Source organism: Hemiscyllium ocellatum, chromosome 2, assembly GCF_020745735.1.
Source record: "Hemiscyllium ocellatum isolate sHemOce1 chromosome 2, sHemOce1.pat.X.cur, whole genome shotgun sequence".
Lineage (NCBI taxonomy): Eukaryota > Metazoa > Chordata > Chondrichthyes > Orectolobiformes > Hemiscylliidae > Hemiscyllium > Hemiscyllium ocellatum.
Genome location: NC_083402.1, coordinates 13,689,772 through 13,715,379, shown reverse-complemented (window position 1 = coordinate 13,715,379; position 25,608 = coordinate 13,689,772). Strand labels below are relative to the sequence as shown.

At 44.2% G+C, this 25,608-nt stretch overlaps 1 protein-coding gene across 1 annotated transcript in view; it reads left to right on the top strand.

Annotated features, from left to right (window-relative positions):
• The window catches only part of LOC132829932 (probable ATP-dependent RNA helicase DDX60), a 166,030-nt gene that overhangs the window by 19,502 nt on the left and 120,920 nt on the right, over window positions 1-25,608 (top strand). Inside the window, exons 3-4 of the mRNA XM_060847358.1 lie at window positions 17,747-17,936; window positions 19,528-19,884. Of these exons, the coding sequence (XP_060703341.1) occupies window positions 17,747-17,936; window positions 19,528-19,884 (547 nt within the window). The remainder of the gene's footprint in view (window positions 1-17,746; window positions 17,937-19,527; window positions 19,885-25,608) is intronic.

Below are 25,608 nucleotides of genomic sequence, written 5' to 3'. Positions count from 1 at the left end.
TTGAGGTACTGGAAAATGGATCCCTCTATCTTCAAGGATAATAAGTTTGTGGAGCATTTCTGTAGGGAATTTCAGGCATGCGGAGACATTAACTCAGATTCGGTTAATAGCCCATCTGTCCTTTGGGAAACTGCCAAAGCCTAGGCCAGGGGGTTAGTTATTTCCTACTCTGTCAGTAAGAAGCAGCAGAATGGTGAGCAGTAAGGTCTCCTTGAAGCACAGTTGAAGGCAGCCGAGAAGGCTGACTTTGACAGGCCCTGGTTGGTCAAGCTACAGAGGATTACGGTGCTGCGGTCTGCATTGAATTCCGTGCTCACACAAACAGCAAAGAAGGAGCTTACTCTTGCAAAGCAAAGGTTATATGAGCATGGTGACAGGCCAGGCAAATACCTAGCATATCTCGCCAGGAAAAGGAGTGCCCTTCAAGCCATTACGGCGATTCGGGAACCTAACATGTGACTCCAAAAAGATTAATGTGGCATTCCAGAGATTTTACTCTCAGTTATACCAATCTGAGGGTTGTGAGGAGAGACAGGCCAAAATTAAATTATTTTTTAAGGATCTGGAGCTCCTGGGCATGATCCCCAAACAAGAGTCTTTTCTCAATGCCCCAAGAGGTGCAGGAGGCTGTGAAGCAGCGTCAGAGTGGAAAGGCATCCAGTCCTGATGAACTTCCCAGCGAATTCGATACGGAATTTATAAGTGTATTGTCAGGCCCGATGCTCAATATGTTTAATGATTCATACAGCCATGGTTGTCTGCCGCCATCTCTGAGAGAGGCCAATATTTTGCTTATGTTTAAAAAAGGGAGGGTCCCGGAGGACTGTGCTTAATACAGGCCCATTTCACTCTTAAATGTGGACTTTAAAATCCTCTCTAAGGCTGTTGCGTTAAAGCTGGAGACTGCATTACCTCTATAGTTCAAGAGGACCAGACAGGCTTTACAGGGCGGTACAGTGGCTTAGTGGTTAGCACTGCTGTCTCAGGGTCCCAGGTTCAATTCCAGCCTTGGGCGACAGTCTGTGTGGAACTTGCACGTTCTCCCCATGTCTGTGCAGGTTTCCTCCGGGTGCTCCAGTTTCCTCTCACGATCCAAAGATGTGCAGGTCAGGTGAATTGGCCATGCTAAATTGCTTCATAGCGTTAGGTGCATTAGTCAGAGGGAAAGGGGTCTGGGTGGGTTACTCTTTGGAAGTTCGGTGCTGGGTCGAAGGGCCTGTTTCCACACTGTAGGGAATCTAATCCAATCTAAAAGGGCTGCAGATCCTCCAATAATGTTAGGAGGCTGCTTAATGTAATTCAAGTGTGCCAGCCAACAGCAGTTCATACAGGGATTGGTGATTTCTCTGGATGCAGAGAAGCTATTTGACAGAGTTGAGTGGCCATAACGTTTTTATACTCTGAAGCAGTATGGATTGTGCAAAGTCTTTATAAGATGGGTAGACGTTCTCTATGGTGGCCGTCTCGCAGTGGTTATCACCAATGGGGTTCGATCAAGCAGTTTTAACATTTTCAGGGATTGCTGGCAGGGCTGGCTCCTTTCGCCACTGCTTTTTACGTTGGTGATTGAACTATTGGCAGAGGCCATTCGTAGGGATCCCAATACATCAGCTCCAAAAGTGGGATCAAAATTACATAAGATTTCGTTGTATGCAGACGATGTCCTAACTCTATTGTCAAACCCAGTAGTTTTGATGCCTCAATGTGCAATGTATCTGTACATTTGACACCTTTTCAGGGTTTAAGATTAATCTTGCAAAATCAGAGTCTATACCAATGGTAGTCTTACGAAGGAGCTAGGTCTTGAGGGCGAATACCAATTCCCATTTTGATGGTCACAGGGGGTTTTGTGTATTTGGGCATATTCATTATTCCAGTTCTGGATTGGCTGTTCAAAGACAATTTTGTTTAATTATTTAACAAAATCAAACAAGATCTTCAAAGGTGGGAGGCGTTTCCGGTCTCGTGGTTGGGTCGGATATCGCTTATTAAGATGAATATTCACCCTCGTTTGCCATACCCTAGATGGATGCTCCCCTGATTTTCAATAAACAAACAGTCTGGAGACTGAACAGCTGGTTCAGCTTCTTTATTTGGCATCGTAAGCGGCCCCTCATTAAATTAGCTAAACTGTAATTGCCTCACAGACTGGGGGGAATGGATCTTATGGACGTTAAAAGCTACCAACTAAGCTCGCTTTTGTCCTACATGAATGATTGGGCCTGTGGTTAGATAGCGAAACCTCCCAGGCAAGGTGTCCCCTTAGTAGTTTGCTGTTTCTGGACAATATAAGGACAGTTAGGAAACATTATCATAAGCCAATAGTTATCGATACCGTTAAAGCATGGAGGGCAATTCCACAGAAGAAAGGCAATATTGGCAAAACAGCTTCCTTTACACCTGTAGTCGGTATACCAGAGTTTCAACTGGGGATGATAGATTCAGGATTTAAATGTTGGGCTGTGAGGGGTGTGTCTTACATGGGCCATTTATTTGAGGGAGACATGATGTTCCTCGATCAGTTAGCATGAGCTAACAGGGACCGCTTTTGTTTTTTTCAAGTTAGGGATTTTATTTAAAAAAAATTACATTTTTGACTGATCCCTCCAAATCTGACACAGAGGGAAGGGTGCTCAGTGCTTAGATGTATTTGTTGTATTATTTAAAAACAATGTTTTCAATAAAAATACATTTAGGCAAAATGTGCAGACTGCAAGGATGGGCTTGGAGTTGAACTGGGAGGGATGCCCTTCAGAGGATCACTGTGGACTCAATGGGCTGAATGGCCAGCATCCACACAGTAGGGATTCTAAGATTCTAATGGTGACAATGAATGAAACTAAAAACCCATCTGGTTCACTAAAGCCTTTGAAAGGCAGAATTCGACATCCTTACCTGGTTTGGCCATATGGTTGACTCTGGTGAGACCATACCTGAACTGAAGGATGTTGTGAAACTTGAAAGCGTTTGGAAATAATTTACAAGGATGTTGCCAGGGTTGGAGGATCTGAGCTATAGGGAGAGGCTGAACAGGCTGGGGCAGTTTTCCCTGGAGAGTCGGAGGCTGAGGGGTGACCTTATAGAAGTTTAGAAAATTATGATGGGCATGGATAGGGTAAATAGGCAAAGTCTTTTCCCTGGGGTGGGGGAGTCCAGAACTAGAGGGCATAGGTTTAGGGTGAGGGGGGAAAGATATAAAAGAGACCTAAGGGGCAACATTTTCACACAGAGGGTGGTATGTGTATGGAATGAGCTGCCAAAGGAAGTGGTGGAGGCTGGTACAATTACAACATTTAAAAGGCATCTGAATGGGTATATGAGTAGGAAGGGAATGGAGGGATATGGGCCAACTGATGGCAAATAGGACTTGATGAATTTAGGATATCTGGTCAGCATGGACGAGTTGGACTGAAAGGTCTGTTTCCGTGCTGAACACCTCTATGACTCAGAGTATTGAGTGCGGTTTTGGCACCTTCTTATCTGGTGATAGAGTGGTTGCAACAGTGGGTTACCAGACTGATTCCAAATGGAGGGACTGCCAAATGGAAAGATGATTGGATTGGTAAGGATTACCTTCACAGGTGTTTTGAAGAATGGGTTGGGTGGTCACCTCATTGAAACCTATAAAACTCTAATAGGGTGTGATAGAGTAAACACAGGAAGGATGTTGCTGACGACAGAGCCTCCAGAGCCACTGTTTAAGGATAGAGGGGAGCTCTCTGATGAGGAGAAATTTCTTCACCCAGAGAGTGGTGAACCTGTGGCATTCACTGCTACCAAAAACAGTTGAGGACAAACCATGGAATGTTTTCAGGAAGGAGTTTGATATCGATCTTAGGGCTAAAGGGATCAAAAGGTGTCGGGGGGGAGTGATAATAGGGGACTGAGTTGGAGGATCAGCCATAATCATATTGAATGGCTGCATGGCCTACTCCTGCTCTTATTTTCGATGTTTCATTGTCCCCTGAAACAGCTGAAAACGTGTTGCTGGAAAAGCGCAGCAGGTCAGGCAGCATCCAAGGAACAGGAAATTCGACGTTTCGGGCACAAGCCCTTCATCAGGAATGTCCCCTGTCAGCTGTCCCCAGAAACAGCTGAGCAAGCCACCCAGATTAAGGGCAATTGTGGGTGGACTATAAATGCTGAGTTTGCCAGTTATCCACCATGCCCCCTGAGCAGGGTGGCCATGCGTGCAGTCACTCCCACACTTCAAGAGTGGTGTTTGACAGCAGCATTGACATCCAGTACCAGGAATCACTGCCTTGACCAGTCTCAGAGCTCCCAGTGGTACATAGATGAGAAAGAACGCTGCAGTTCGTACTCACAGCCCATGAAAGAGTTATATTTTCTTAAAAGATCCCAGGAGTCATTTTAGACACTCTCCTCTGAACTGTCTCTATGGCTTGGATATTCTTTCTAAAATGCAGCAGCCTGAAGTGAAAACGCCAATTCATTCCAAAGCAGCGATTGATGGTTTCTTATAAAAGCCATTTTTACAATGGGGGTGTCGCTGGCTGGGCCAGCATTTATTGCCCGTCCCCAGGTACCTCAAGAAGATGGGGGTGAACTGCCTTCTCAAACCGCTGTAGTCCATGTGCCTTGTAGGTTGTGGATAGGATTTGGGGAGTCAGGACCTTAAAGGCCAGGGGCACATCAGGTAAGCGTCTCTTCTTTTTTACTTTGTGATAGGGGGACTAGCAGGGATGGCAGTGCAGGGAGAGCAATGTTCCTCCTGCATGATGTTTGAGGTGAGGGACGCCATTAGTGTCCCGTCCAAGTACATCTGCAGGAAGTGCACCCAGCTCCCGCTCCTCCGAGACCGTGTTAGGGAACTGGAGTGGGAGCTGGATGAACTTCAGATCATTCAGGAGGCAGGGGGTGTGATCGATAAGAGTTACAGGGAAATAGTTACTCCTAGGCATGAAGAAAGCTGGATAACTGTTAGAAGGGGGATAAACAGTCAGTGCAGGGATCCCCTGTGGTCGTTCCCCTGAAAAACATGTATACCGTTTTGTATACTGTTGGAGGGAATGACTTACCAGGGGTATGCAGTGGGGCCAAGATCAAGGATATCTCAGATAGGGTGCAGAATGTTCTCACGGGGGAGAGGGGCCAGCAGGAGGTCATTGTACACATTGAAACCGACGACATAGGAAGGGAAAAGGTTGAGACTCTGAAGGGAGATTACAGAGAGTTAGGCAGAAATTTAAAAAGGAGGTCCTCAGGGGTAGTAATATCTGGATTACTCCTAGTGCTACGAGCTAGTGAGGGCAGGAATAGGAGGATAGAGCAGATGAATGCATGGCTGAGGAGCTGGTGTATGGGAGAAGGATTCACATTTTTGGATCATTGGAATCTCTTTTGAGGTAGATGTGACCTGTACAAGAAGGACGGATTGCACCTAAATTGGAAGGGGACTAACATACTGGCAGGGAAATTTGCTGGAACTGCTTGGGAAGATTTAAACTAGTAAGGTGGGAGGGTGGGACCTAGGGAGATAGTGAGGAAAGAGATCGATCTGAGACGGGTACAGCTGAGAACAGAAGTGAGTCAAACAGTCAGGGCAGGCAGGGACAAGGTAGGACTAATAAATTAAACTCCATTTATTTCAATGCACGGGCCTAACAGGGAAGGCTGATGAACTCTGGGCATAGTTAGGAACATGGGACTGGGATATCATAGCAATTACAAAAACATGGCTCAGGAATGGGCAGGACTGGCAGCTTAATGTTCCAGGATACAAATGCTACAGGAAGGATAGAAAGGGAGGCAAGAGAGGAGGGGAGCGGCATTTTTGATAAGGGATAGCATTACAGCTGTGCTGAGGGAGGATATTCCCGGGAATACATCCAGGGAAGTTATTTGGGTGGAACAGACAAATAAGAAAGGGATGATCACCTTATTGGGATTGTATTATAGACCCCCCCCCAATAGTCAGAGGGACATTGAGAAACAAACTTGTGAGGAGATCTCAGCTATCTGTAAGAATAATAGGGTGGTTATGGTAGGGGATTTTAATTTTCCAAACATCGACTGGGACTGCCATAGTGTTAAAGGTTTAGATGGCGAGGAATTTCTTAAGTGTGTACAAGACAATTTTCTGATTCAGTATGTGGATGTACCTACTCGAGAAGGTGCAAGACTTGGCCTACTCTTGGGAAATAAGGCAGGACAGGTGACTGAGGTGTCAGTGGGGGAGCACTTTGGGGCCAGCAACCATAATTCCATTCGTTTTAAAATAGTGATGGAAAAGGATAGACCAGATCTAAAAGTTGAAGCTCTAAGTTGGAGAAAGGCCAATTTTGACGATATTAGGCAAGAACTTTCGAAAATGATTGGAGGCAGATGTTCGCAGGTAAAGGGAGGGCTGGAAAATGGGAAGCCTTCAGAAATGAGATAACAAGAATCCAGAGAAAGTATATTCCTGTCAGGGTGAAAGGGAAGGCTGGTAGGTATAGGGAATGCTGGATGACGAAAGAAATTGAGGGTTTGGTTAAGAAAAAGAAGGAAGCATATGTCAGGTATAGACAGGAGAGATCGAGTGAATCCTTAGAAGAGTATAAAGGAAGGAGGAGTATACTTAAGAGGGAAATCACGAGGGCAAAAAGCGGACATGAGATAGCTTTGGCAAATAGAATTAAGGAGAATCCAAAGGTTTTTACAAATATATTAAGGACAAAAGTGTAACTAGGGAGAGAATAGGGCCCCTCAAAGATCAGCAAGGCAGCCTTTGTGTGGAGCCACAGAAAATAGGGAAGATACTAAATGAATATTTTGCATCAGTATTTACTGTGGAAAAGGATATGGAAGATATAGTCTGTCAGGAAATAAATGGTGACATCTTGCAAAATGCCCATATTACAGAGGAGGAAGTGCTGGATGTCTTGAAACAGTTAAAAGTGGATAAATCCCCAGGACCTGATCAGGTGTACCCGAGAACTCTGTGGGAATCTAGAGAAGTGATTGCTGGGCCTCTTGCTGAGATATTTGTATCATCAATAGTCACAGGTGAGGTGGCCGGAAAACTGAAGGTTGGCTAATGTGATGCCACTGTTTAAGAAGGGCAGTAAGGATAAGCCAGGGAACTATAGACCAGTGAGCCTGACCTCGGTGGTGGGCAAGATGTTGGAGGGAATCCTGAGGGATAGGATATACATGTATTTGGAAAGGCAAGGACTGATTAGGGACTGTCAACATGGCTTTGTGCATGGGAAATCATGTCTCAAAAACTTGATTGAGTTTTTTGAAGAAGTAACAAAGAGGATTGATGAGGGCGGAGCAGTAGATGTGATCTATATGGACTTCAGTAAGGCGTTCGACAAGGTTCCCCATAGGAGACTGATTAGCAAGGTTAGATCTCATGGAATAGAGGGAGAACTAGCCATTTGGATACAGAACTGGCTCAAAGGTCGAAGACAGAGGGTGGTGGTGGAGGGTTGATTTTCCGACTGGAGGCCTGTGGCCAGTGGAGTGCCACAAGGATCGGTGCTGCGCCCTCTACTTTTTGTCATTTACATAAATGATTTGGATGCGAGCGTAAGAGGTACGGTTAGTAAGTTTGCAGGTGACACCAAAATTGGTGGTGTAGTGGACAGCAAAAAGGGTTACCTCAGATTACAACAGGGTCTGGTCCAGATGGACCGGTGGGCTGAGAAGTGGCAGATGGAGTTTATTTCAGATAAATGCAAGTTGCTGCATTTTGGGAAAGCAAATCTTTGCAGGACTTATACATGTAATGGTAAGGTCCTAGGTAGTGTTGCTGAACAAAGAGACCTTGGAGTGCAGGTTCATAACTCCTTGAAAGTGGAGTCACAGATAGATAGGATAGTGAAGAAGGTGTTTGGTATGCTTTTCTTTATTGGTCAGAGTATTGAGTACAGGAGTTGGGAGATCATGTTGCGGCTGTACAGGACATTGGTTAGGTGACTGTTGGAATATTGCGTGCAATTCTGGTCTCCTTCCTATCGGAAAGATGTTGTGAAACTTATAAGGGTTCAGAAAAGATTTACAAGGATGTTGTCAGGATTGGAGGATTTGAGCTACAGGGAGAGGCTGAACAGGCTGGGGCTGTTTTCCCTGGAGCGTCGGAGGCTGAGGAGTGACCTTATAGAGGTTTACAAAATTGTGAGGGGCATGGATAGGATAAATAGACAAAGTCTTTTCCCTGTGGTTGGGGAGTCCAGAACTAGAGGGCATAGGTTTAGGGTGAAGGGGAATGATATAAAAGACACCAAATGGGCAATTTTTTCACACAGAGTGTGGGACGTGTATGGAATGAGCTGCCAGAGGATGTTGTGGAAGCTGGTACAAATGCAACATTTAAGAGGCATTTGGATGGGTATATGAATAGGAAGGGTTTGGAGGGATATGGAGCCAGGTGCTGGTAGGTGGGACTAGATTGGGTTGGGATGTCTGGTCGGCATGGACAGGTTGGACCAAAGGGTCTGTTTCTCTAGTTGTACATCTCTATGACTGTGTGACTCTAAGTACATGGATGATGATGGGATAGTGTAGGGGGACGAGCTGAGAATAGTTCACAGGTCGGCACAACATCGAGGGCCAAAGGGCCTGTTCTGCGCTGTATTGTTCTATGTTCTCTGTTACTTGCTGCAGTATTCCTAACCTCTGACCTACTGTTGTAGCCACTATGTTTTTGGTTGTGGTTCCGATCAATGGTAACCCCCTGAATGTTGACAGTGGGGGATTCAGTGGTGACGTTGCAATCAAATGTCAAGGAGAAGTAGCTTGACTGTTTCTGATTGGAGGTAGTCATTATCTGGCATTTGTGTGGTACGATGTTACTTGTCAATAGTCAGCCCAAGCCTGGATATTGTCCAGACCTTGTTGCATTTGAATATGGACTGTTTCAGTGTCTGAGGTGTAACGGATGGTGCTAAACATTGTACAATCGTCAGCAAACATCCTGACTTCAGACCTTTTGATGGAGGGAAGATCACTGATAAAGCAGCTGAAGATGTTTGGGTCGAGGACATTACCCTGAGGAACTCCTGCAGAGATGTTCTGGAGGTGAGATGACTGACCTCCAACAACTACGACCATCTTCCTTTGTATCAGCTATGCCTCCACATGTGGCAAGTTCTGGAGCACATGTCTTCAGCACCGTTGCTGGAATTCTGTCAGGGCCTGTAGCCTTTTCCAGTTCCTCCAGCTGTTTCTTGACATCACATGGAGTGAATCAAATCGGTCAATGCCTGGTCTGTGTGCTGCTGGGCGCCACTGGAGCAGACAGTCCTGTCTGACGATTGTTGTGAATGGTTCAGCCTTTTCCTTTGACTAATCTGTTGGTCTCTGGCATCGTTGAGGATGGGGATGTTTATGAAACATCCTCCTCCTCAGCTTTTTTGCTTTTGTACTTTCTACAGGCAAATTTGTACATACTTACTTTAACACATGCACATACTTTAACTTGTTTGTCCTGGCACCTCTTGAAGATTCTGGAATTGCAATTCACGGTCCCTCTCTGTTTCTCCAATCCCTTGAAAATTGTAACCATTATTTAACATTGTCTAATCTCATTCAATTGTCCTACCAAACTTCTGAGAGGCACTAACAGAGTAGATCATGAGAATCTTTTCCTGGCTGACTTGTTGAAGACGAGAGGACACATGATGAGGTGTGAGTGGTCTGGAGATGATCTGAGGCAATATTCTTTCACCCAGAGGCTAGTGGATATACAGACCGTGCTGCCTGAGACTAGGGTGGGGGTAGGTACTCTTGCCACACTAGATGAGCAGTTAAATTACCAGGGCACATTAGGCTCCTGAGCAAGTGTAAGTAAATAGGATTAGTGTAGTTTGATGTTTGTTGGGCGATGTAGACATGGTGGGCTGAAGGGTGTGTTTCTATGCTATATGACTCTGGCTATATCACTCTTCAGTATGAGCTTGGACTTTTTTCATTGGAGAAAAGGGGGAGGAGAGGGGACCTAATTGAGGAGTACAAGATAATGAGAGGCATAAAGTCGATAGCCAGAGACTATTTCCCAGGGCAAAATTGTTAACACAAGGGGTCATAGTTTTAAACTGGTTGGCGGAAAGTATAGAGGGGATGTCAGAGGCGGGTTCTTTACACAGAGAGTTGTGAGAGCATGGATTGCGTTGCCAGCAGCAGTTGTGGAAGCAAGGTCATTGGGGACATTTAACAGACTCCTGGACATGCATATGGTCACAGACATTTGAGGGTGCACACATGAGGATCAGTGGTCGGCACAACATCGTGGGCTGAAGGGCCTGTTCTGTGCTGTACTGTTCTATGTTCTATGTTCTAAAATAAAATAAAGAGCTGCTAACCTGAAAAAGCAGAGATTGCTGGAGAAACTTGGAAGGTGTGTAAGGGGAGAGACAGTCCAATGATTCAAGGGAAGACTGTCTGTGCCCTGTTAAAGTTTGTTACTATCCTCCTCAATGCTTACCATATTTATTTTGAAAAGATACCCTGCATTCTTGGATAGGATTATTTGTATATGTGAGCAAAATGCCCTGGTTCTATTGGCTGTCCTGCAATAGACAGCTAAACTGTGTTCCATAAACATTAACAATAATATTCTAGTATCCAGGAAAGTGAGATGCACTCTTGCAATCAGTAAGGGAATGTTCTGACAACGGTAGCAATGTGATGTTTGATTTAGAGCGTTTTATAGTGAGCAGGCTGTGAGAGTTACAGAAACTGTTACAACTCAACAATGCATTAACATACCACAGAGCTCCAGCAATCCCCATTGACCCCCATTGAACGTAAATCTCTCTTCGAAGACCAACAACCCACCAACAGTCATGGCTTCTCCAATCTGACATTCACGTCATCACTCGTCCTTTAACGCCTGGGGCTTCAAGCTCACTTTATAATGAGAAAGGTCTGTCAAGAAGTCATATTAGATGAGAAACATTAACTCTCTCTCTCTCCCTGTAGATGCTGCTGAATCTGTTAAATTTGTTAGTAAATTCCTCCACAGCATTAGTCCTTCCTATGTCTGTAATATCCTCCAGTTTCACACTGCTCCAAGCTATTAGCCTTCCTCCTACTCTGGCTTCTTCAGCATCCATTCCCCTGAGCCCAGTGGAATTTCCTCCTATCCACCTCGGTTTCCTTCTTTAAGATTCTTCTTAAAATCTAGCTTGACCAAACTTTCAGCCGTCTCCTCTCGTACATCCCTATGTGGCTCAGCTAAAAGGTGAATGGAATGGGCTCTCAGTGCACAGCAGTATTGTCCCTAGCTACAGGCAAATGGGACCAGTTTAATTTTGACAACTGGATGGCATGGACAAGCTGGGGCGAAGGGTCTGTTTTTATTCGAAGACTCTATCTCTGCCCTGAAAGGTTTGGGTTCAAGCCCCAGCTGCAACAGATCACAGCTGAAAATGTGTTGCTGGTTAAAGCACAGCAGCTTAGGTAGCATCCAAGGAATAGGAAATCCGACGTTTCGGGAATAAGCCCTTCATCAGGCCATGTGTGGTAACACGCCTTGAGCAGGTGATAAAATCAGAGAATCAGAGTCGATTGAAAATAGTTTCAAAGTTGCTTGAATCAGTTTCAGTCAATAATAGAAATCAGTAAAGTTTAGTTCTGTTAATATTTGTATTCCTCCATAAGTACTTAAGTCATAATTTGGGGCGTTACATTAACTCTGATTCTGAATTTGACTGAATGCATGTCAGAAAATAACCATCATCATTCTTTAATTACTTTTCAGAAGTATCAAAACCTCAGAAGACTTTACATTGTTTGTCACAGTTATTGCTCATCAACTTTACAAAGAGCAAGTAAGTGAAATGTTGGTTATATTCAAAGGCCAGTTGCACATTTATGAAGAAACCTTATGCTGAAAATGATTGGAGATGCAATTGTTTATAGGGCAAGCCAGTCTGTGTGTGAATGGCACTGCACAGCAGTATGGGATTGGAGACTGCATGTACATGTGTTTGTGATAATAGTGGTTGTGTAAAGTTGGGTGTGGAAGTATAAGGTTGGATATGAGTGTGTGTGTGTGTGTATGTGTGTGTTACTGGCAATGTAAGATTGTGTGTGTTTGTGCGTTAATAGAAGTGTAAGGGTGTGTGTGTTGAAGAGTGTGGTGCTGGAAAAGCACAGCAGGTCAGGCAGCACCTGAGGAGCGGGAGAGTTGATGTTTGTGGCATAAGCTCTTCATCAGGATTGTATCCTCTTCATCAGTGTGTATTTTGTGTTAATGACAGTATATGGTTTGATGTGTGTGTGTAGGAATGGCAGTGAAAGTGTGTGTGTGTGTGTGTGTGTGTGTGTGTGTGTGTGTGTGTGTAGGAATGACAGTGAAAGAGTGTGTGTAGGAATAGCAGTGAAAGTGTGTGTGTGTGTGTGTGTAGTAATAGCAGTGAAAAAGTGTGTGTGTGTGTGTAGGAATGGCAGTGAAAGAGTGTGTGTGTGTGTGTGTAGTAATGGCAGTGAAAGAGTGTGTGTGTGTGTGTGTGTGTGTGTGTGTAGTAATAGCAGTGAAAGAGTGTGTGTGTGTGTAGGAATGGCAGTGAAAGAGTGTGTGTGTGTGTGTGTGTAGGAATGGCAGTGAAAGAGTGTGTGTGTGTATGTGTGTGTGTGTGTAGTAATAGCAGTGAAAGAGTGTGTGTGTGTGTGTGTGTGTGTATTAATGGTAATGTATAATTGTATGTGTGTGTTTGTGTGTATTAATGATTGTGTGCCTGTGTATATTAATAGCAGTGTACAGTTGAGTGTATTTTAATGACAGTATAAGATAAATCTGTAAGTTAGCTCGCTGAGCTGGATGTTTGTTTTCAGATGTTTCGTCACCATGACTAAGTAACATCATCAGTGAGAGTCTCTGGTGAAGCGCTGGTGGTATGTCCCGCCTCTCTATTTATAGGTCTTGGTTTCTTAAGGTGGGTGATGTCATTTCCAGTTCTGTTTTTCAAGGGAAGTTAGATAGGATCTAAATCAATATGTTTATTGAGGGAGATCTGGTTAGAATGCCATGCCTCTAAGAATTCTCATGCTTGTCTTTGTGTCACCTGTCCTAGGATGTGTGTGATGTCCCAGTCCAAGTGGTGTCCTTCTTTGTCTGTATGTATGGAAACTAGTGAGAGTGGGTCATGTCTGTTGTGGCTAGTTGGTATTCGTGTATCCTGGTGGCAGGTTTCCTGTTAGTTTGTCCAACTCGTGTTTTTCACAGTTCTTGCATGGTATTTTGTAAATGACGTTAATTTTGCAGGTGGTATCTAATGGATCCTTTAGGTTCATTAGTCGCTGTTTAAGAGCGTTGGTAGATTTGTGAGCTACCATGATGCCAAAGGGTCTGAGTAGTCTGGAAGCCATTTTGATTTGTCATTGATGTAAGGAAATGTGGCTGTAGTTTTGGGTTGTGTTGTGTCTGCTTGTTCGGGTTTGTTCCTCAGGAATCGGTGGATTGTGTTCATTGGGTACCTGTTTTTCTTGAAAATGTTGCATAGATAGTTTTCTTCTGCTGTTTGTAGTTCTTGGGTGCTGCAGTGTGATTTAGCTCGTTGAAATAAAGTCTTGATACAGCTCTGTTTGTGGGTGTTGAGATGATTGCGTCTGACGTTAAGTATTTAGTCTGTGTTTGTTGTTTCTCTGTAGCCACTGGTTTGAAGCTCTCCATTAACTGTACGTCCAACTGTCACGTCTCGGAATGGGAGTCTGTCGTCATTCTCCTCCTCTTCTGTGAATTTTATGCCTGTCAGGATATTGATGGTGTTGTATGTTTCTCCTAACTTGTTCTGTTTTGTGATGACAAATGTATCATCCACTTCGCAGACCCAAAGTTTGGGTTGGGTAGATGCGAGGGCAGTTTGTTCAAGTCTCTGCATTACTGCTTCTGCTCTGAGCCCTGATATTGGTGATCCCATGGATATTCTGTTGACTTGTTTGTAGATTTTGCTATTGAATGTGAAGTGGGTGGTGAAGCCCAGGTCCACTAGCTTCAGGATGTTGTCTTTGTTGACATCTGGTGTTCATCTGGTGTATGTGGTCCCGGTTTTCCTATTAGTGATGCTGAAGTTCTCAACCCCCCGGAAAGGGTCTCTCGGTTCTGCGATCAGTCAAATAATCAACAGGAGTATGGTCTGCTTGAGCAAGATTTTGCACTTTAACAGCCGGGCACAGGTTTGTCCAGTAACACAGAGGTTAAAAGCTTCTGTGTTCCTTGGGGATACTGCACAATTCAATTGGAACAAAGGCAATTTTTATATGTTTCTTCAGAAATAGTACAGCCGTAATTGTAGAATATAACCAATAAAATTACATAACGGACAGTAGGTTAACCCAATGATACTTCCTGGGAAACAACATTGTTTCCTACACGTGATCTCACTGTACTGTATCTGCATTTCAAGGTTAGCTGGAATGGTTAGTAATGTCCTATTGAGCTTAGTTAATTCCATACTGTGAAGGCTCCATTGTCTCCTTTATCTTTTGATTCAGTTAGCTCAGCAAGGCAGGAACGTAGCTTTTCGCGGGGTGAGAAGCCATTTTAAACACAATGTTAATTTGCAGCCTGAAGCCATGTTACTCTGCACTGAGAAGCCATTTTGTGGTTAATAAGAGCATGCATAAAATGGTTACTCTTGACAATAGTCTAATTCCTGATTTTGGATCCTTATCACCAGTGTTTCTTTGGCCAGGTTGATGTTAATTGATGTGAAAAGGGCTGTAACATCAAAGGGGACTATTATTTCCATCCCCTTCTATCTTGGTGTCTTTGATGGTCTTCAGGAATTCTTGGATGGAGTGAATGGAGTGGCGTGAATCTTCAAGTAGGTGTTTTAGTTTTTGGCGGAGTTCCTTCTTGACTAGTCTGTGTGTTGGTGTACCAGGTAGGGAGACTATGGCTCTGAGGTGGGGGGGCCCAGGTCTGTGTATGTTTGGTAATCAGCAGAAGCGTGGTGTCTTGGACCCATCTGGTGTCGTATTTTGGAAGTCTGTTTAATTCTCCTGAGTTTTGAAGTCCTGTTAGAAAGGATGAGGTTCTGTTTAGTCGTTGTGGGGTCTGGTCTATTGCCACCTGCTGGTAAGTGTCAGTATCTGCAAGCAGAGCATTTGCCTTTTTAAGATAGCAGGGTTTGTTTAAAAAAAATGGTTGTGTCCCTTGTTCTGCAGGAATTATTTCATGTTTTTGTCATTTTTAAGCCTTTCTGAGGTGTTATTTTCTTGAGCAATAAGTATGTTTCCTTCCTTTATTTTTTCAACGAGCTACATCGCACTGCAGCACACAAGAACTACGAAAAGCAAAGACTATATGAATACAACGTTTTTAAGAAAAATGGGTACCCAATAAACATAATCCACTGATTCCTCAGAAGTGAGTCCAAACAAGCAGACACAATGCAACCAAAAACTATAGCCACATTTCCTTACATCAAAGACCTATCAGAAATGACTTCCAGACTACTCAGACCCTTTGGCATCATGGTAGCCCACAAACCTACCAACACACTAAAACAGTAACTAATGAACCTAAAGGATCCATTAGATAATATGCGAAAACTAATGTCATTTACAAAATACCGTGTAAGAACTGTAAAACACACTACATCAGACAAACTAACAGGAAACCTGCCACCAGGATACATGAACACCAACTGGCCACCAAAAGACACGACCCACTCTCACTGGTTTCCATACATGTAAACAAAGAAGGACATTACTTTGACTGGGACAACACACAAATCCTAGGACAGGCGAAACAAAGACACGCATGAGAATTCGTAGAGGCATGGCATTCTAACCTGAACTCCATCGATTTAGATCCGATCTACCTGGAAATGACATCACCCACCTTAAGAAACCAAGACTTATAAATAGAGGCAGGACATACCACCAGAACTTCACCAGAGACTCTCACTGATGGTGTTACCTAGTATGGTGATGAAACATCTGAAAACAAACCTTCCAGCACAGCGAGCTAACTTACATGCTTATCAACCTGAGCTACAAATCTTCTCCAAAATCGCTAATAGTATAAGATAGTGTCTGTATGTGTGTGTGTGTTTATGTAAGATGTGTGAGTGTGTGTTCGTGGCACTGTAAGATTGTGAGCGTTTGTGACTATGTGCTAATGCAGTGTAAGGTTGTGTGTGTGTGTATGTGTTTATGTAAGATTGTGTGAGTGTGTGTTTGTGGCACTGTAAGATTGTGAGCGTTTGTGACTATGTGCTAATGCAGTATAAGGTTGTGAGTGTGTACGTGTGTGTGTGTGTGTGCGTGTGTGTGTGTGTGTGTGTGTGTGTGTTTGTGGCACTGTAAGATTGTGAGCGTTTGTGACTATGTGCTAATGCAGTGTAAGGTTGTGAGTGTGTACGTGTGTGTGTGAGTGTGTGTGTGTGTTAGTGACAGTGTAAGAATGTGGTGTGATCAGATTTCACATTGAAACCAAACTGAGAGAAGATGGGATATCAGGGCAAGCAGCTGGTGAGCAGTTTAGTTTCCATTCACAGGATGTGATCCTCTGCTCTTTCCCATCCTCGGTTACCTTGGTGAAGGTGGTGGCAAGGTTCTTTCTTCAAATGTTAGGCAGTCTTTGGACTGTAGGGATGCCCTTACTGGTGTTAGCTACCCATGTTCATTCTTTCATTTGGACTTTGTAATGGTTAATTACAACTGAATTGGTTGCTAGGCAATTTCAGAGAGTAGTTAAGAATTAACCATACTCATGTCAGGAATCACATGTGGGCCAGACCAGGGAGGGATATATGATTTCCTTCACTCAAGCCCAAGTAATTTTAGATGAAGGTTAAGGCATGAAGATGGAAAACTAAACACATTGAAAAGGAGAAGGAAACATATCAGGAATGATGCTGGAACTAAACTCTTTTGGGTACATTTGGAATAAAATGTCCTACATTTTGAAGTTATTCCTTTATTGTTGACAGTGCAGGTTTCAGTGTGATGCACTTTACAACAAAGCTTTGTCAGATAATCACACAAAACCTGGTCATTAATGTGAGGCAACTGTCACTGCTTCAGGAGACACAGCACATAGAAAATGTTTATCTATCGGAGGCAGAGCAGAGAGAACCCATGGAACTGGATCTTTGACTTTAAGGGGCTTAAATAATGTGGAAATGGGGATATCTGGCCTCTGCTGTATAGAAGAGAAAGCCTTAGAGACGATCTTATAGCAAAGAAACTGTTTGTCAACAGTATTCAACCGATTGGTCCTGAAAAACGTTTATTCCAATTTGTTGGACAAATAATTTCAGAATTAAATTAGTAAAAAAAAATGTAACTGATGAAAGAGATCTCTTCTTTACACAGAACCATCAAGATTTGGATCACACTCACTGATACAGTAGGCAACAAGACCACAGTAACATTGAAGCTGAAAATGTGTTGCTGGAAAAGCGCAGCAGGTCAGGCAGCATCAGCTGAAAATGTGATCAGCTGATCTCCAGCATCTGCAGTCCTCACTTTCTCCACAGTAAGATTGAAGGCAGGTTTGGGGTGCCTCAGAAAGGGCCAGGAAAGACAGTGGGAGAATTTTACTGCCTCCTCTTCCCTGGTGGAGGGCACATCAAATTCTTCCCGTCTTTCAGAAGGGAATATGAGAAATCCTTGGAAAGAATGATTTTGACAGACTACAGGGAAGAGGGTGGGGAATTAGCATAGCTCTTGGACAGAATGACCTCCTGCTGTAGCAGTCAATCCTGAGATATTGTGACTGTGAGTGTGATTATGGATGGAAGGCGGGACAGATCATTCATTTGTTGCTATCTTTTCTGATCAGGAAAGTGAGCCTGCTCTGTGACTTTGTGGAGTCTGAGTTCTTTGTCATTGACGGTGACTCCTTAATGATGACATACATCCATGAGACCACCCTCGTCCCTGGGCAAAATTTGCATTTCTTTTATCTGGTGGAGAGCTTCTTGTTTGACTTGACACAGAAGAAGGCAAAGTTTATCATTATGTTCTTTAAGGTAAGAAATGTGTACTTGCGTGGCTTTATATAAATAAGCTCTGGAAACTGTATGAAGGATTTGCACAGAATTAGAATCTTACAGAATGAGGCCACTCAGCCCATAGTGCCTGGGCTACTGCTTTGACTGCTCCCTTAGGGTTGTAAAGGTTCACTTCAAAATATTCAAATGTTTCAGCTGCCTTCACAGGAAGGTAGCTTGAGTGCAAGGTTTAAAAAACTAACCTTGAAATAGGCATGAAGAACAACACGACGGTTGGAGGAAGAGCGCCTCATCTTTCGCCTGGGAACCCTCCAACCACAAGGAATGAACTCAGATTTCTCCAGTTTCCTCATTTCCCCTCCCCCCCCACCTTGTCTCAGTCGGTTCCCACAACTCAGCACCGCCCTCCTAACCTGCAATCTTCTTCCTGACCTCTCCACCCCCACCCCACTCCGGCCTATCACCCTCAGCTTGACCTCCTTCCATCTATCACATCTCCATCGCCCCTCCCCCAAGTCCCTCCTCCCTACCTTTTATCTTAGCCTGCTGGACACACTTTCCTCATTCCTGATGAAGGGCTTATGCCCGAAACGTCGAATTTCCTATTCCTTGGATGCTGCCTGACCTGCTGCGCTTTAACCAGCAACACATTTTCAGCTGTGATCTCCAGCATCTGCAGACCTCACTTTTTACCTGAAGAAAAAGCTTTCAGCAATTTACAGAGGTTTAATCAGGAGTTTAGCACGACAGGAGGAACCTCTCCAAGTTCAGAAGCTGCCATTTGAGAGGAAGGATACAAGTGCAGGGAAATGGGGTTGGTGTGGAGGGATATTTTGGGTAGCACGGCCCAGTTTGGGCCAAAGAGCCTGGCTCCGTGCTGTAGGAATCTTTGACTCTATAACCCAGCTCTTTTCCCATATGCAGTGTTGACAGGGAATGTGTTCACTGATGTCATTTCCAATGCCGAGGTCAATGGCAAGTGGGCCACTCAGTTTCATTTCTTTCTTGAGACCTTTGAGTGACTGAGCAGCCTTGCTGGACCAGGTCAGATGGTAATTAATGACATTCCTGATGAAAGGCTTATGTCTGAAATGTCGACTCTCCTGCTCCTCAGATGCTGGCTGATCTGCTGTGCTTTTCCAGCACCACACTCTCTACTCTGATCTCCAGCATCTGCAGTCCTCACTTTCACCTAACAAATGTTGGCGCAGTGGGCAGCACGGTGGCACAGTGGTTAGCACTGCTGCCTCACAGCGCCTGAGACCCGGGTTCAATTCCCGACTCAGGCGACTGACTGTGTGGAGTTTGCACGTTCTCCCCGTGTCTGCATGGGTTTCCTCCGGGTGCTCCGGTTTTCCTCCCACAATCCAAAGATGTGCGGGTCAGGTGAATTGGCCATGCTAAATTGCCCATAGTGTTAGGTAAGGGGTAAATGTAGGGGTATGGGTGGGTTGCGCTTCGGCAGGTCAGTGTGGACTTGTTGGGCCGAAAGGCCTGTTTCCACACTGTAAGTAATCTAATCTAATCTAATCAATGACACTGAATAAATAGCAAAAGGAAAAGAATCCTGATTTAACTAATCTTGGTTTTCCCCACCGTATCTTTACAGGATGCTGAATGTATGTGGAATCAAAGTTGCCTTTACCTCTCTGTAAGGACTGCACTGATTCTCCACCTTCAACACAACACCAACATCCCAGTCCTTACAGACTTCGCAAACTGCTTTGACCCGAAATGGAAGGACTTTTTGGTTGAGAACCATCCGTATTTCGTGGTGATGTCAGACAAAGCGTTCACCAGCGGTTGGAGTAGCAAGTGTGCATCCGGAATGTTCCACATATTTATGCTCCACACGCTAGGGACAGGAATAAACATCGTCCTTTCCTCTGGAATGAGCTGGGACATTCTCCGAGTTTATGGGTATCATATTTGCAGCAGTTCATACCTGAGATCGACTTTTCAGAAGGTAAATAACAATTGAATTGAAATCTGGTCTTCTGGCTATTGGAAAGACAGTGCTAAACTAGAAAGGGCTCAGAAAAGGGTGCTGCCAGTGTTGGAAGGTTTGAGCTACAGGGAGAGGTTGAATAGACTGGGGCTTTTCTCTCTGGTGTGTGTACAAGGCTGAGGGGTGATCTTATAAAGGTTTATAAAATCATTAGTGGCATTGGCAGGGTAAATAGCCACGGTTTTCTTTCTAGGGTGGGTGAGTCAAGGCAGCATATGTTGAAGGTGAGAGGGAAATGATTTAAAAAAGAACTGAGCTACAACTTTTTCACACAGAGGGTGGTACGTGTATGGAATGAGCTGCCAGAGGAAATGGTGGAGGCTGGTACAATTATAACATTTAAAAGGCATCTGGATGGGAATATGAATAGGAAGGGTATGGAGGGATATGGCCAAATACTGGAAAATGGGACTAGATTAGGTTAGGCGATCTGGTTGACATGGATAAGTTGGACCAAAGGGTCTATTTCTGTGCTGTACATCTCTATGACTCGATATATATTTAACTTTCTTTCTATTAATTACTAAGGGGATTGATAAATAAATAGGTCCATAACTAAATTAACTTGTAAAGTCAAACGTGTACATATTTTTCATAAGACCATAGGAGTGGAAGTAAGGCCATTAGGCCCATCAAGTCCACTCTGCCATTCAATCATGACTGATGGGCATTTCAGCGCCACTTACACGCACTCTCCCCCTATCCCTTAATTCCTTGCGAGATTAAGAATTTTTCAACCTCTACCTTGAAGACATTTAATGTCCCAGCCTCCACTGCATTCTGTGTCAGAGAATTCCACAGGCCCACCACTCTCTGGCTGAAGAAATGTCTCCTCATTTTCATTTTAAATTGACCCCCTCTAATTCTAAGGCTGTGCCCATGGATCCAGTCTCCTCATCTAACAGAAACAACTTCCCAGCGTCTACCCTTTCTAAGCCATGCATTATCTTGTAAGTTTCTATTAGATCTTCCCTCAACCTTCTAAACTCGAATGAATACAATCCTAGGATCCTCAGCTGTTCATTGTATGTTAGGCCTACCATTCCAGGATCATCCGTGTGAACCTCCAATGGACACGCTCCGTGCCAGTATGTCCTTCCTGAGGTGCGGGGCCCAAAACTGGACATGGTATTCTAAATGGGGCCGAGCCAGAGCTTTATAAAGTCTCAGTAGCACATCGCTGTTCTCATTTTTCGACAATAGCCCAATTCCCTCTTCACCACACTCTCTGGCTGCACGTTTCAGATCCGAACCACACACCCTGCTGTGTGAACATGTTTCTGCTTGTGCCATCGTTATTTCTTTTGACAAGGACTCTGACTTTACCTCCTCAAGCCTTCTGTTGGAGTTGTTTCTTTGTAGAAAGCTAGGGTATGCCCCACGATGAAGCAGTGCTCACGTTACCTCTTGTGAAATAAGAAACTAGTTGTAGATGATGTGGTATTGAAAGATCCAGTTGGGTGGCATAGCGGTTCAATTATTATCACATAGCGCCAGGAACCAGGTCCACTTCCACCCTTGGGCAACTGTCTGTGTGGAGTTTGCAAATCCTCCCCGTGCCTTCATGGATCTCCTCCAGGTGTGCTGGTTTCCCACCACAGTCCAAACTTGTGCAGGTTAAGAGGAATGGCCATGGGAAATTGCCCATCACATCCAGGGATCTATGCAGGCTAGGTGGATTTGCCATGGGAAATGCAAGGATGAGATGGATCTGTGTGGGATGTTCTTTGGAGGGTTGATGGGCTGAATGGCCAGCTTCTACACTGCAGGGATCCTTTTATGGTTATTGCAGTTAGCTACTACATTCACAGGTACATCAGTGTTTGAGTTGAAATTAGTCTATTAAATCACTGCAGGAGAGCATGTTTCTCAGAACAGGTCATGCTTCAAGTTATCCCAGTTAAGATGGAGTCTGAGACCTTTATTCCTTTAGGGCTATATGCGGTGATGACCTTGTGAAGATGTCTCTGAAAGGCATACTGCATTACTGACCATTAGGAATGAGTTTCACTAGCTATTCTGTCATGACCCCTCATGATTTTGAATACCTCCAGTCAATATCTCCTTTGTATATGGGAGTCCGGATGAAGGGTCCTGCCCGAAACGTTGACTCTGCTGCTCCTCGGATGGCGCCCGACCGGCCGTGCTTTTTCCATGTTTTATCAACTCTGACTGTCCAGCAGCTGCAGTCCTCACTATCCCCTATCACCTTTGTATATATTTGCTCTTGGGACGCAGGCATCAATGGCTCGGCCAGCATTCAATACCTACCCCTCATGAGGAGAAAGCGAGGACTGCAGATGCTGGGGGTCAGAGTCAAAACGTGTGGCGCTGGAAAAGCACAGTCCGCATCCGAGCAGGATAAGCCCTTCATCAGGAATTCCAGATATCTTATCTTAAGAAATTGGCGGTGATGTCTTCCTGTTCAGCTGATGGAACAGTCTGAGAGAATTCAGTGACTGGTTTGGACTCCAGGAAGTCAATTATTACTTAGTATAGAAGAAGGAAAATGTCAAATATCCTGAAATATTTTTGCCTTTTCTTCTGCCTACCAGCCATTAAAGGACTGACTGATTGAATTATGTCAAGAGTGTGGTGCTGGAAAAGCGCAGCAGGTCAGGCAGCATCCGAAGGGCAGGAAAATTGACGGTTCAGGCAAAAGCCCTTCATCAGGAAAGCCAGATAAAGGCTTTTGCCTGAAACGCAGATTCTTCTGCTCCTCGGATGCTGCCTGACCAGCACCGCACTCTTGACTCTGATCTCCAGCATCTGCAGTCCTCCCTTTCTCCCAGATGATTTAATTATGTACCAATTTGTTTATTAATCTGATGGATTATACATTTTCCACCAGGATGGTGTCGGAATGAACTCACAGGAAGGCAAATGGGAATGTTCACCTTCATTGGAAGAGGACTTGAGGGCAGGAGTAGTGGCTTCTTCCTCCAGGAGCTTGGTTAGACCGAATCTGTCTGTAGTGTAAAACTCCTTATTTTAGGAAAGATATAATTGCCATAGAGGGAGTGCAACAAAGATTCACCAGACTTGAAGAGAAACTAGGCATATAGTCCCTACAGTTTCAAAGAATGCGAGATTAAAAATCCAAAATAAATAAACAGAATAGAAACAGGCAAGATATTTCTTCCTGTTGTGGTTCTGTTCACCGAGCTGGGAATTTGTGTTGCAGACGTTTCGTCCCCTGTCTAGGTGACATCCTCAGTGCTTGGGAGCCTCCTGTGAAGCACTTCTGTGATCTTTCCTCCAGCATTTATAGAGCCAGAGGAAACATCACAGAAGCGCTTCACAGGAGGCTCCCAAGCACTGAGGATGTCACCTAGACAGGGGACGAAACGTCTGCAACACAAACTCCCAGCTCGGCGAACAGAACCACAACAACAAGCACCCGAGCTACAAATCTTCTCCCAAACTTTGAATAGTTCTTCCTGTTTGGGAAATCAGGAACCAGGGGACACCATTTTAAACTAATGTCATTTAGTTCTGAGAGAAGGAGAATTGTTCTTACTCAGAGTTGTGAAAGTTTGGAATTCTCTCCCACTGAGAACTGTGGAGCTTTAGTCTTCGATTGTGTTTAAGGTTAGATAGATTTCTGCTTATCAGTGGCATACAGTGGATCGGATGAGTAAAAGACATCAAAGTGTGAGATCAACCATTATCTTACTGAATGACAGGATACGCTGTATAAGCTGAGTGACACACTTCCGTTCCTATCTTCATATGAAAACTCTGATTAGGAAAGTGAATTTTGTTTTATGTTTCAGTTATCACACAGTGTACCTTCAAGAGATATGTTCATGAAATTATCACCGTATCTGTGCATGTGACCTAAGGGAGTAAAGATCTCAGGCCCCATCATAACCTGAAGCATGACACATTGAAGGAAGCCTGCTACTGTCTGTAACTGAACAGCTCAGTATTAACCCAGGTGTTGAAGTGACTGTGTGTATGATATCTGTATATACCAGGACCTGTACTAAGTGTCTGTTGAATCTTTCAGTCACGCATTCCCATGCAGATTCTAATGTTATGGGAGCTAACAGAAGCATTGCCAATCAGGTACAAATACCCCACGTGGGTGGCAGCCCAAGATGGTAGGCTACTTTCCTTAAAGAAGGCCATAAGACGTAGGCAAAGGAACAGGGGTAGGCCATTCAGCCCATTGAAACAATCTAACAGCTTCATGGCCAATTTTTTTTTCAGATATTAGCGTTCATTTCCAGCTTTGTTCATTCATGTTTTCAAGCTGGTGTTAAATCTGCCCACCCTGGGTCCATATCCCTCTATTCCTTGCATATTCATGTACTGATCTGAAAGCCCCTTAAATGTCTTTATTGTATTGCCTCCAGCACCAGACTCCTACCACATGCTGTATAAAAAACTTGCCCCTCACATCTCCTTCCCCCTCTCACTTTAAATGGATGTCTCCTAGTATTGGACATTTCAACTCTTGGGGGGGATAAAAAAAGTTCTGACCGTCAAACCTATCCGTGCATCTCATAATTTTGTCGACTTCTATCAAGTTTCCCCTCAGCCTCCGCCACTCCAGAGAAAATAACCTGAGTTTTTCCTGTCCTTCAAGCTCAAGTAAACTGTCTCCCCTTCCTCTGCGTCGCAGTGTTGTCTTGTTCAGAATGTACATGCTGCAAGTGAACGTGTTTTTCATTGCCGAGCTGTCAAACTGACTGGAGTTTTTCTTTGTTCCCTAATGCTGCAGCATGCTGACGATTTAAGAAGTGCCCAGAAGTGGATGGTGCAAGTTGCTCCTTCCATCTACAATCAAGTGTTTCCTATCCCAAATCAAAAAAAACTGGCGATACAAATGCAGAAAGAGGTAGGATTGCTCTCTGTCTAACTGAATCATTGACTGAAGCATAAAAATTGTGTTATTTAAAACTAAAGTCATTTGCATCTGAGAAAAGGCTATTTTTTTTCCCATATACTCTATGGTTGCTTACATTCTTCTTCATCATTATCTACTTGTTTCTTCATAACTTGCCTCAAATTTCTCTTAGGTGATCTTCGGGATATCCGAAAATCCTCATATGTACGATGCAAGTCCAAGTCTTTCTTTATAATTCTCTGTCAAGTTACATTCCTTCAATGGGGTGGCACAGTGGCTCACTAGTTAGCACTGCTGCCTCAAGGGAGCTGGGTTCGATCCCACTCTCAGACAATTATCTGTGTGGAGTTTGCACATTCTCCCCGTGTCTGCATGGGTTTCCTCCTGGTACTCCAGTTTCCTCTCACAGTCCAAAGATGTGCAGGTCAGGTGAATTGGCCATGGTAAATTGCGCATAGTGTTAGGTGCAATAGTCAGAGGGAAAAGGGTCAGGGTAGGTTACTCTTTGGAGGGTCGGTGTGGACTGGTTGGGCCGAAGAGCCTGTTTCCACACTGTAGGGAATCTAATATAATCTAAATTGCCAATCACATCCAGGGATCTGCAGGTTAGGCAGATTGGGCATGGGAAATGCAGGGAGGGGGGTGGGTCTGGGTGGGACGCTGTTTGGAGGGTGAGTGTAGACTTGATGGGCTGAATGGCTTGTTTCTGAACTGTAGGGATTCTATGAATTATCTTTCTGCATCTTTCAGTCTGTGTTTTGCTCTCATTTTCACATTTTACCTATTCCTTCCTGAGAAATGTGTTGTCCATTCCTAAAAGCCCATGA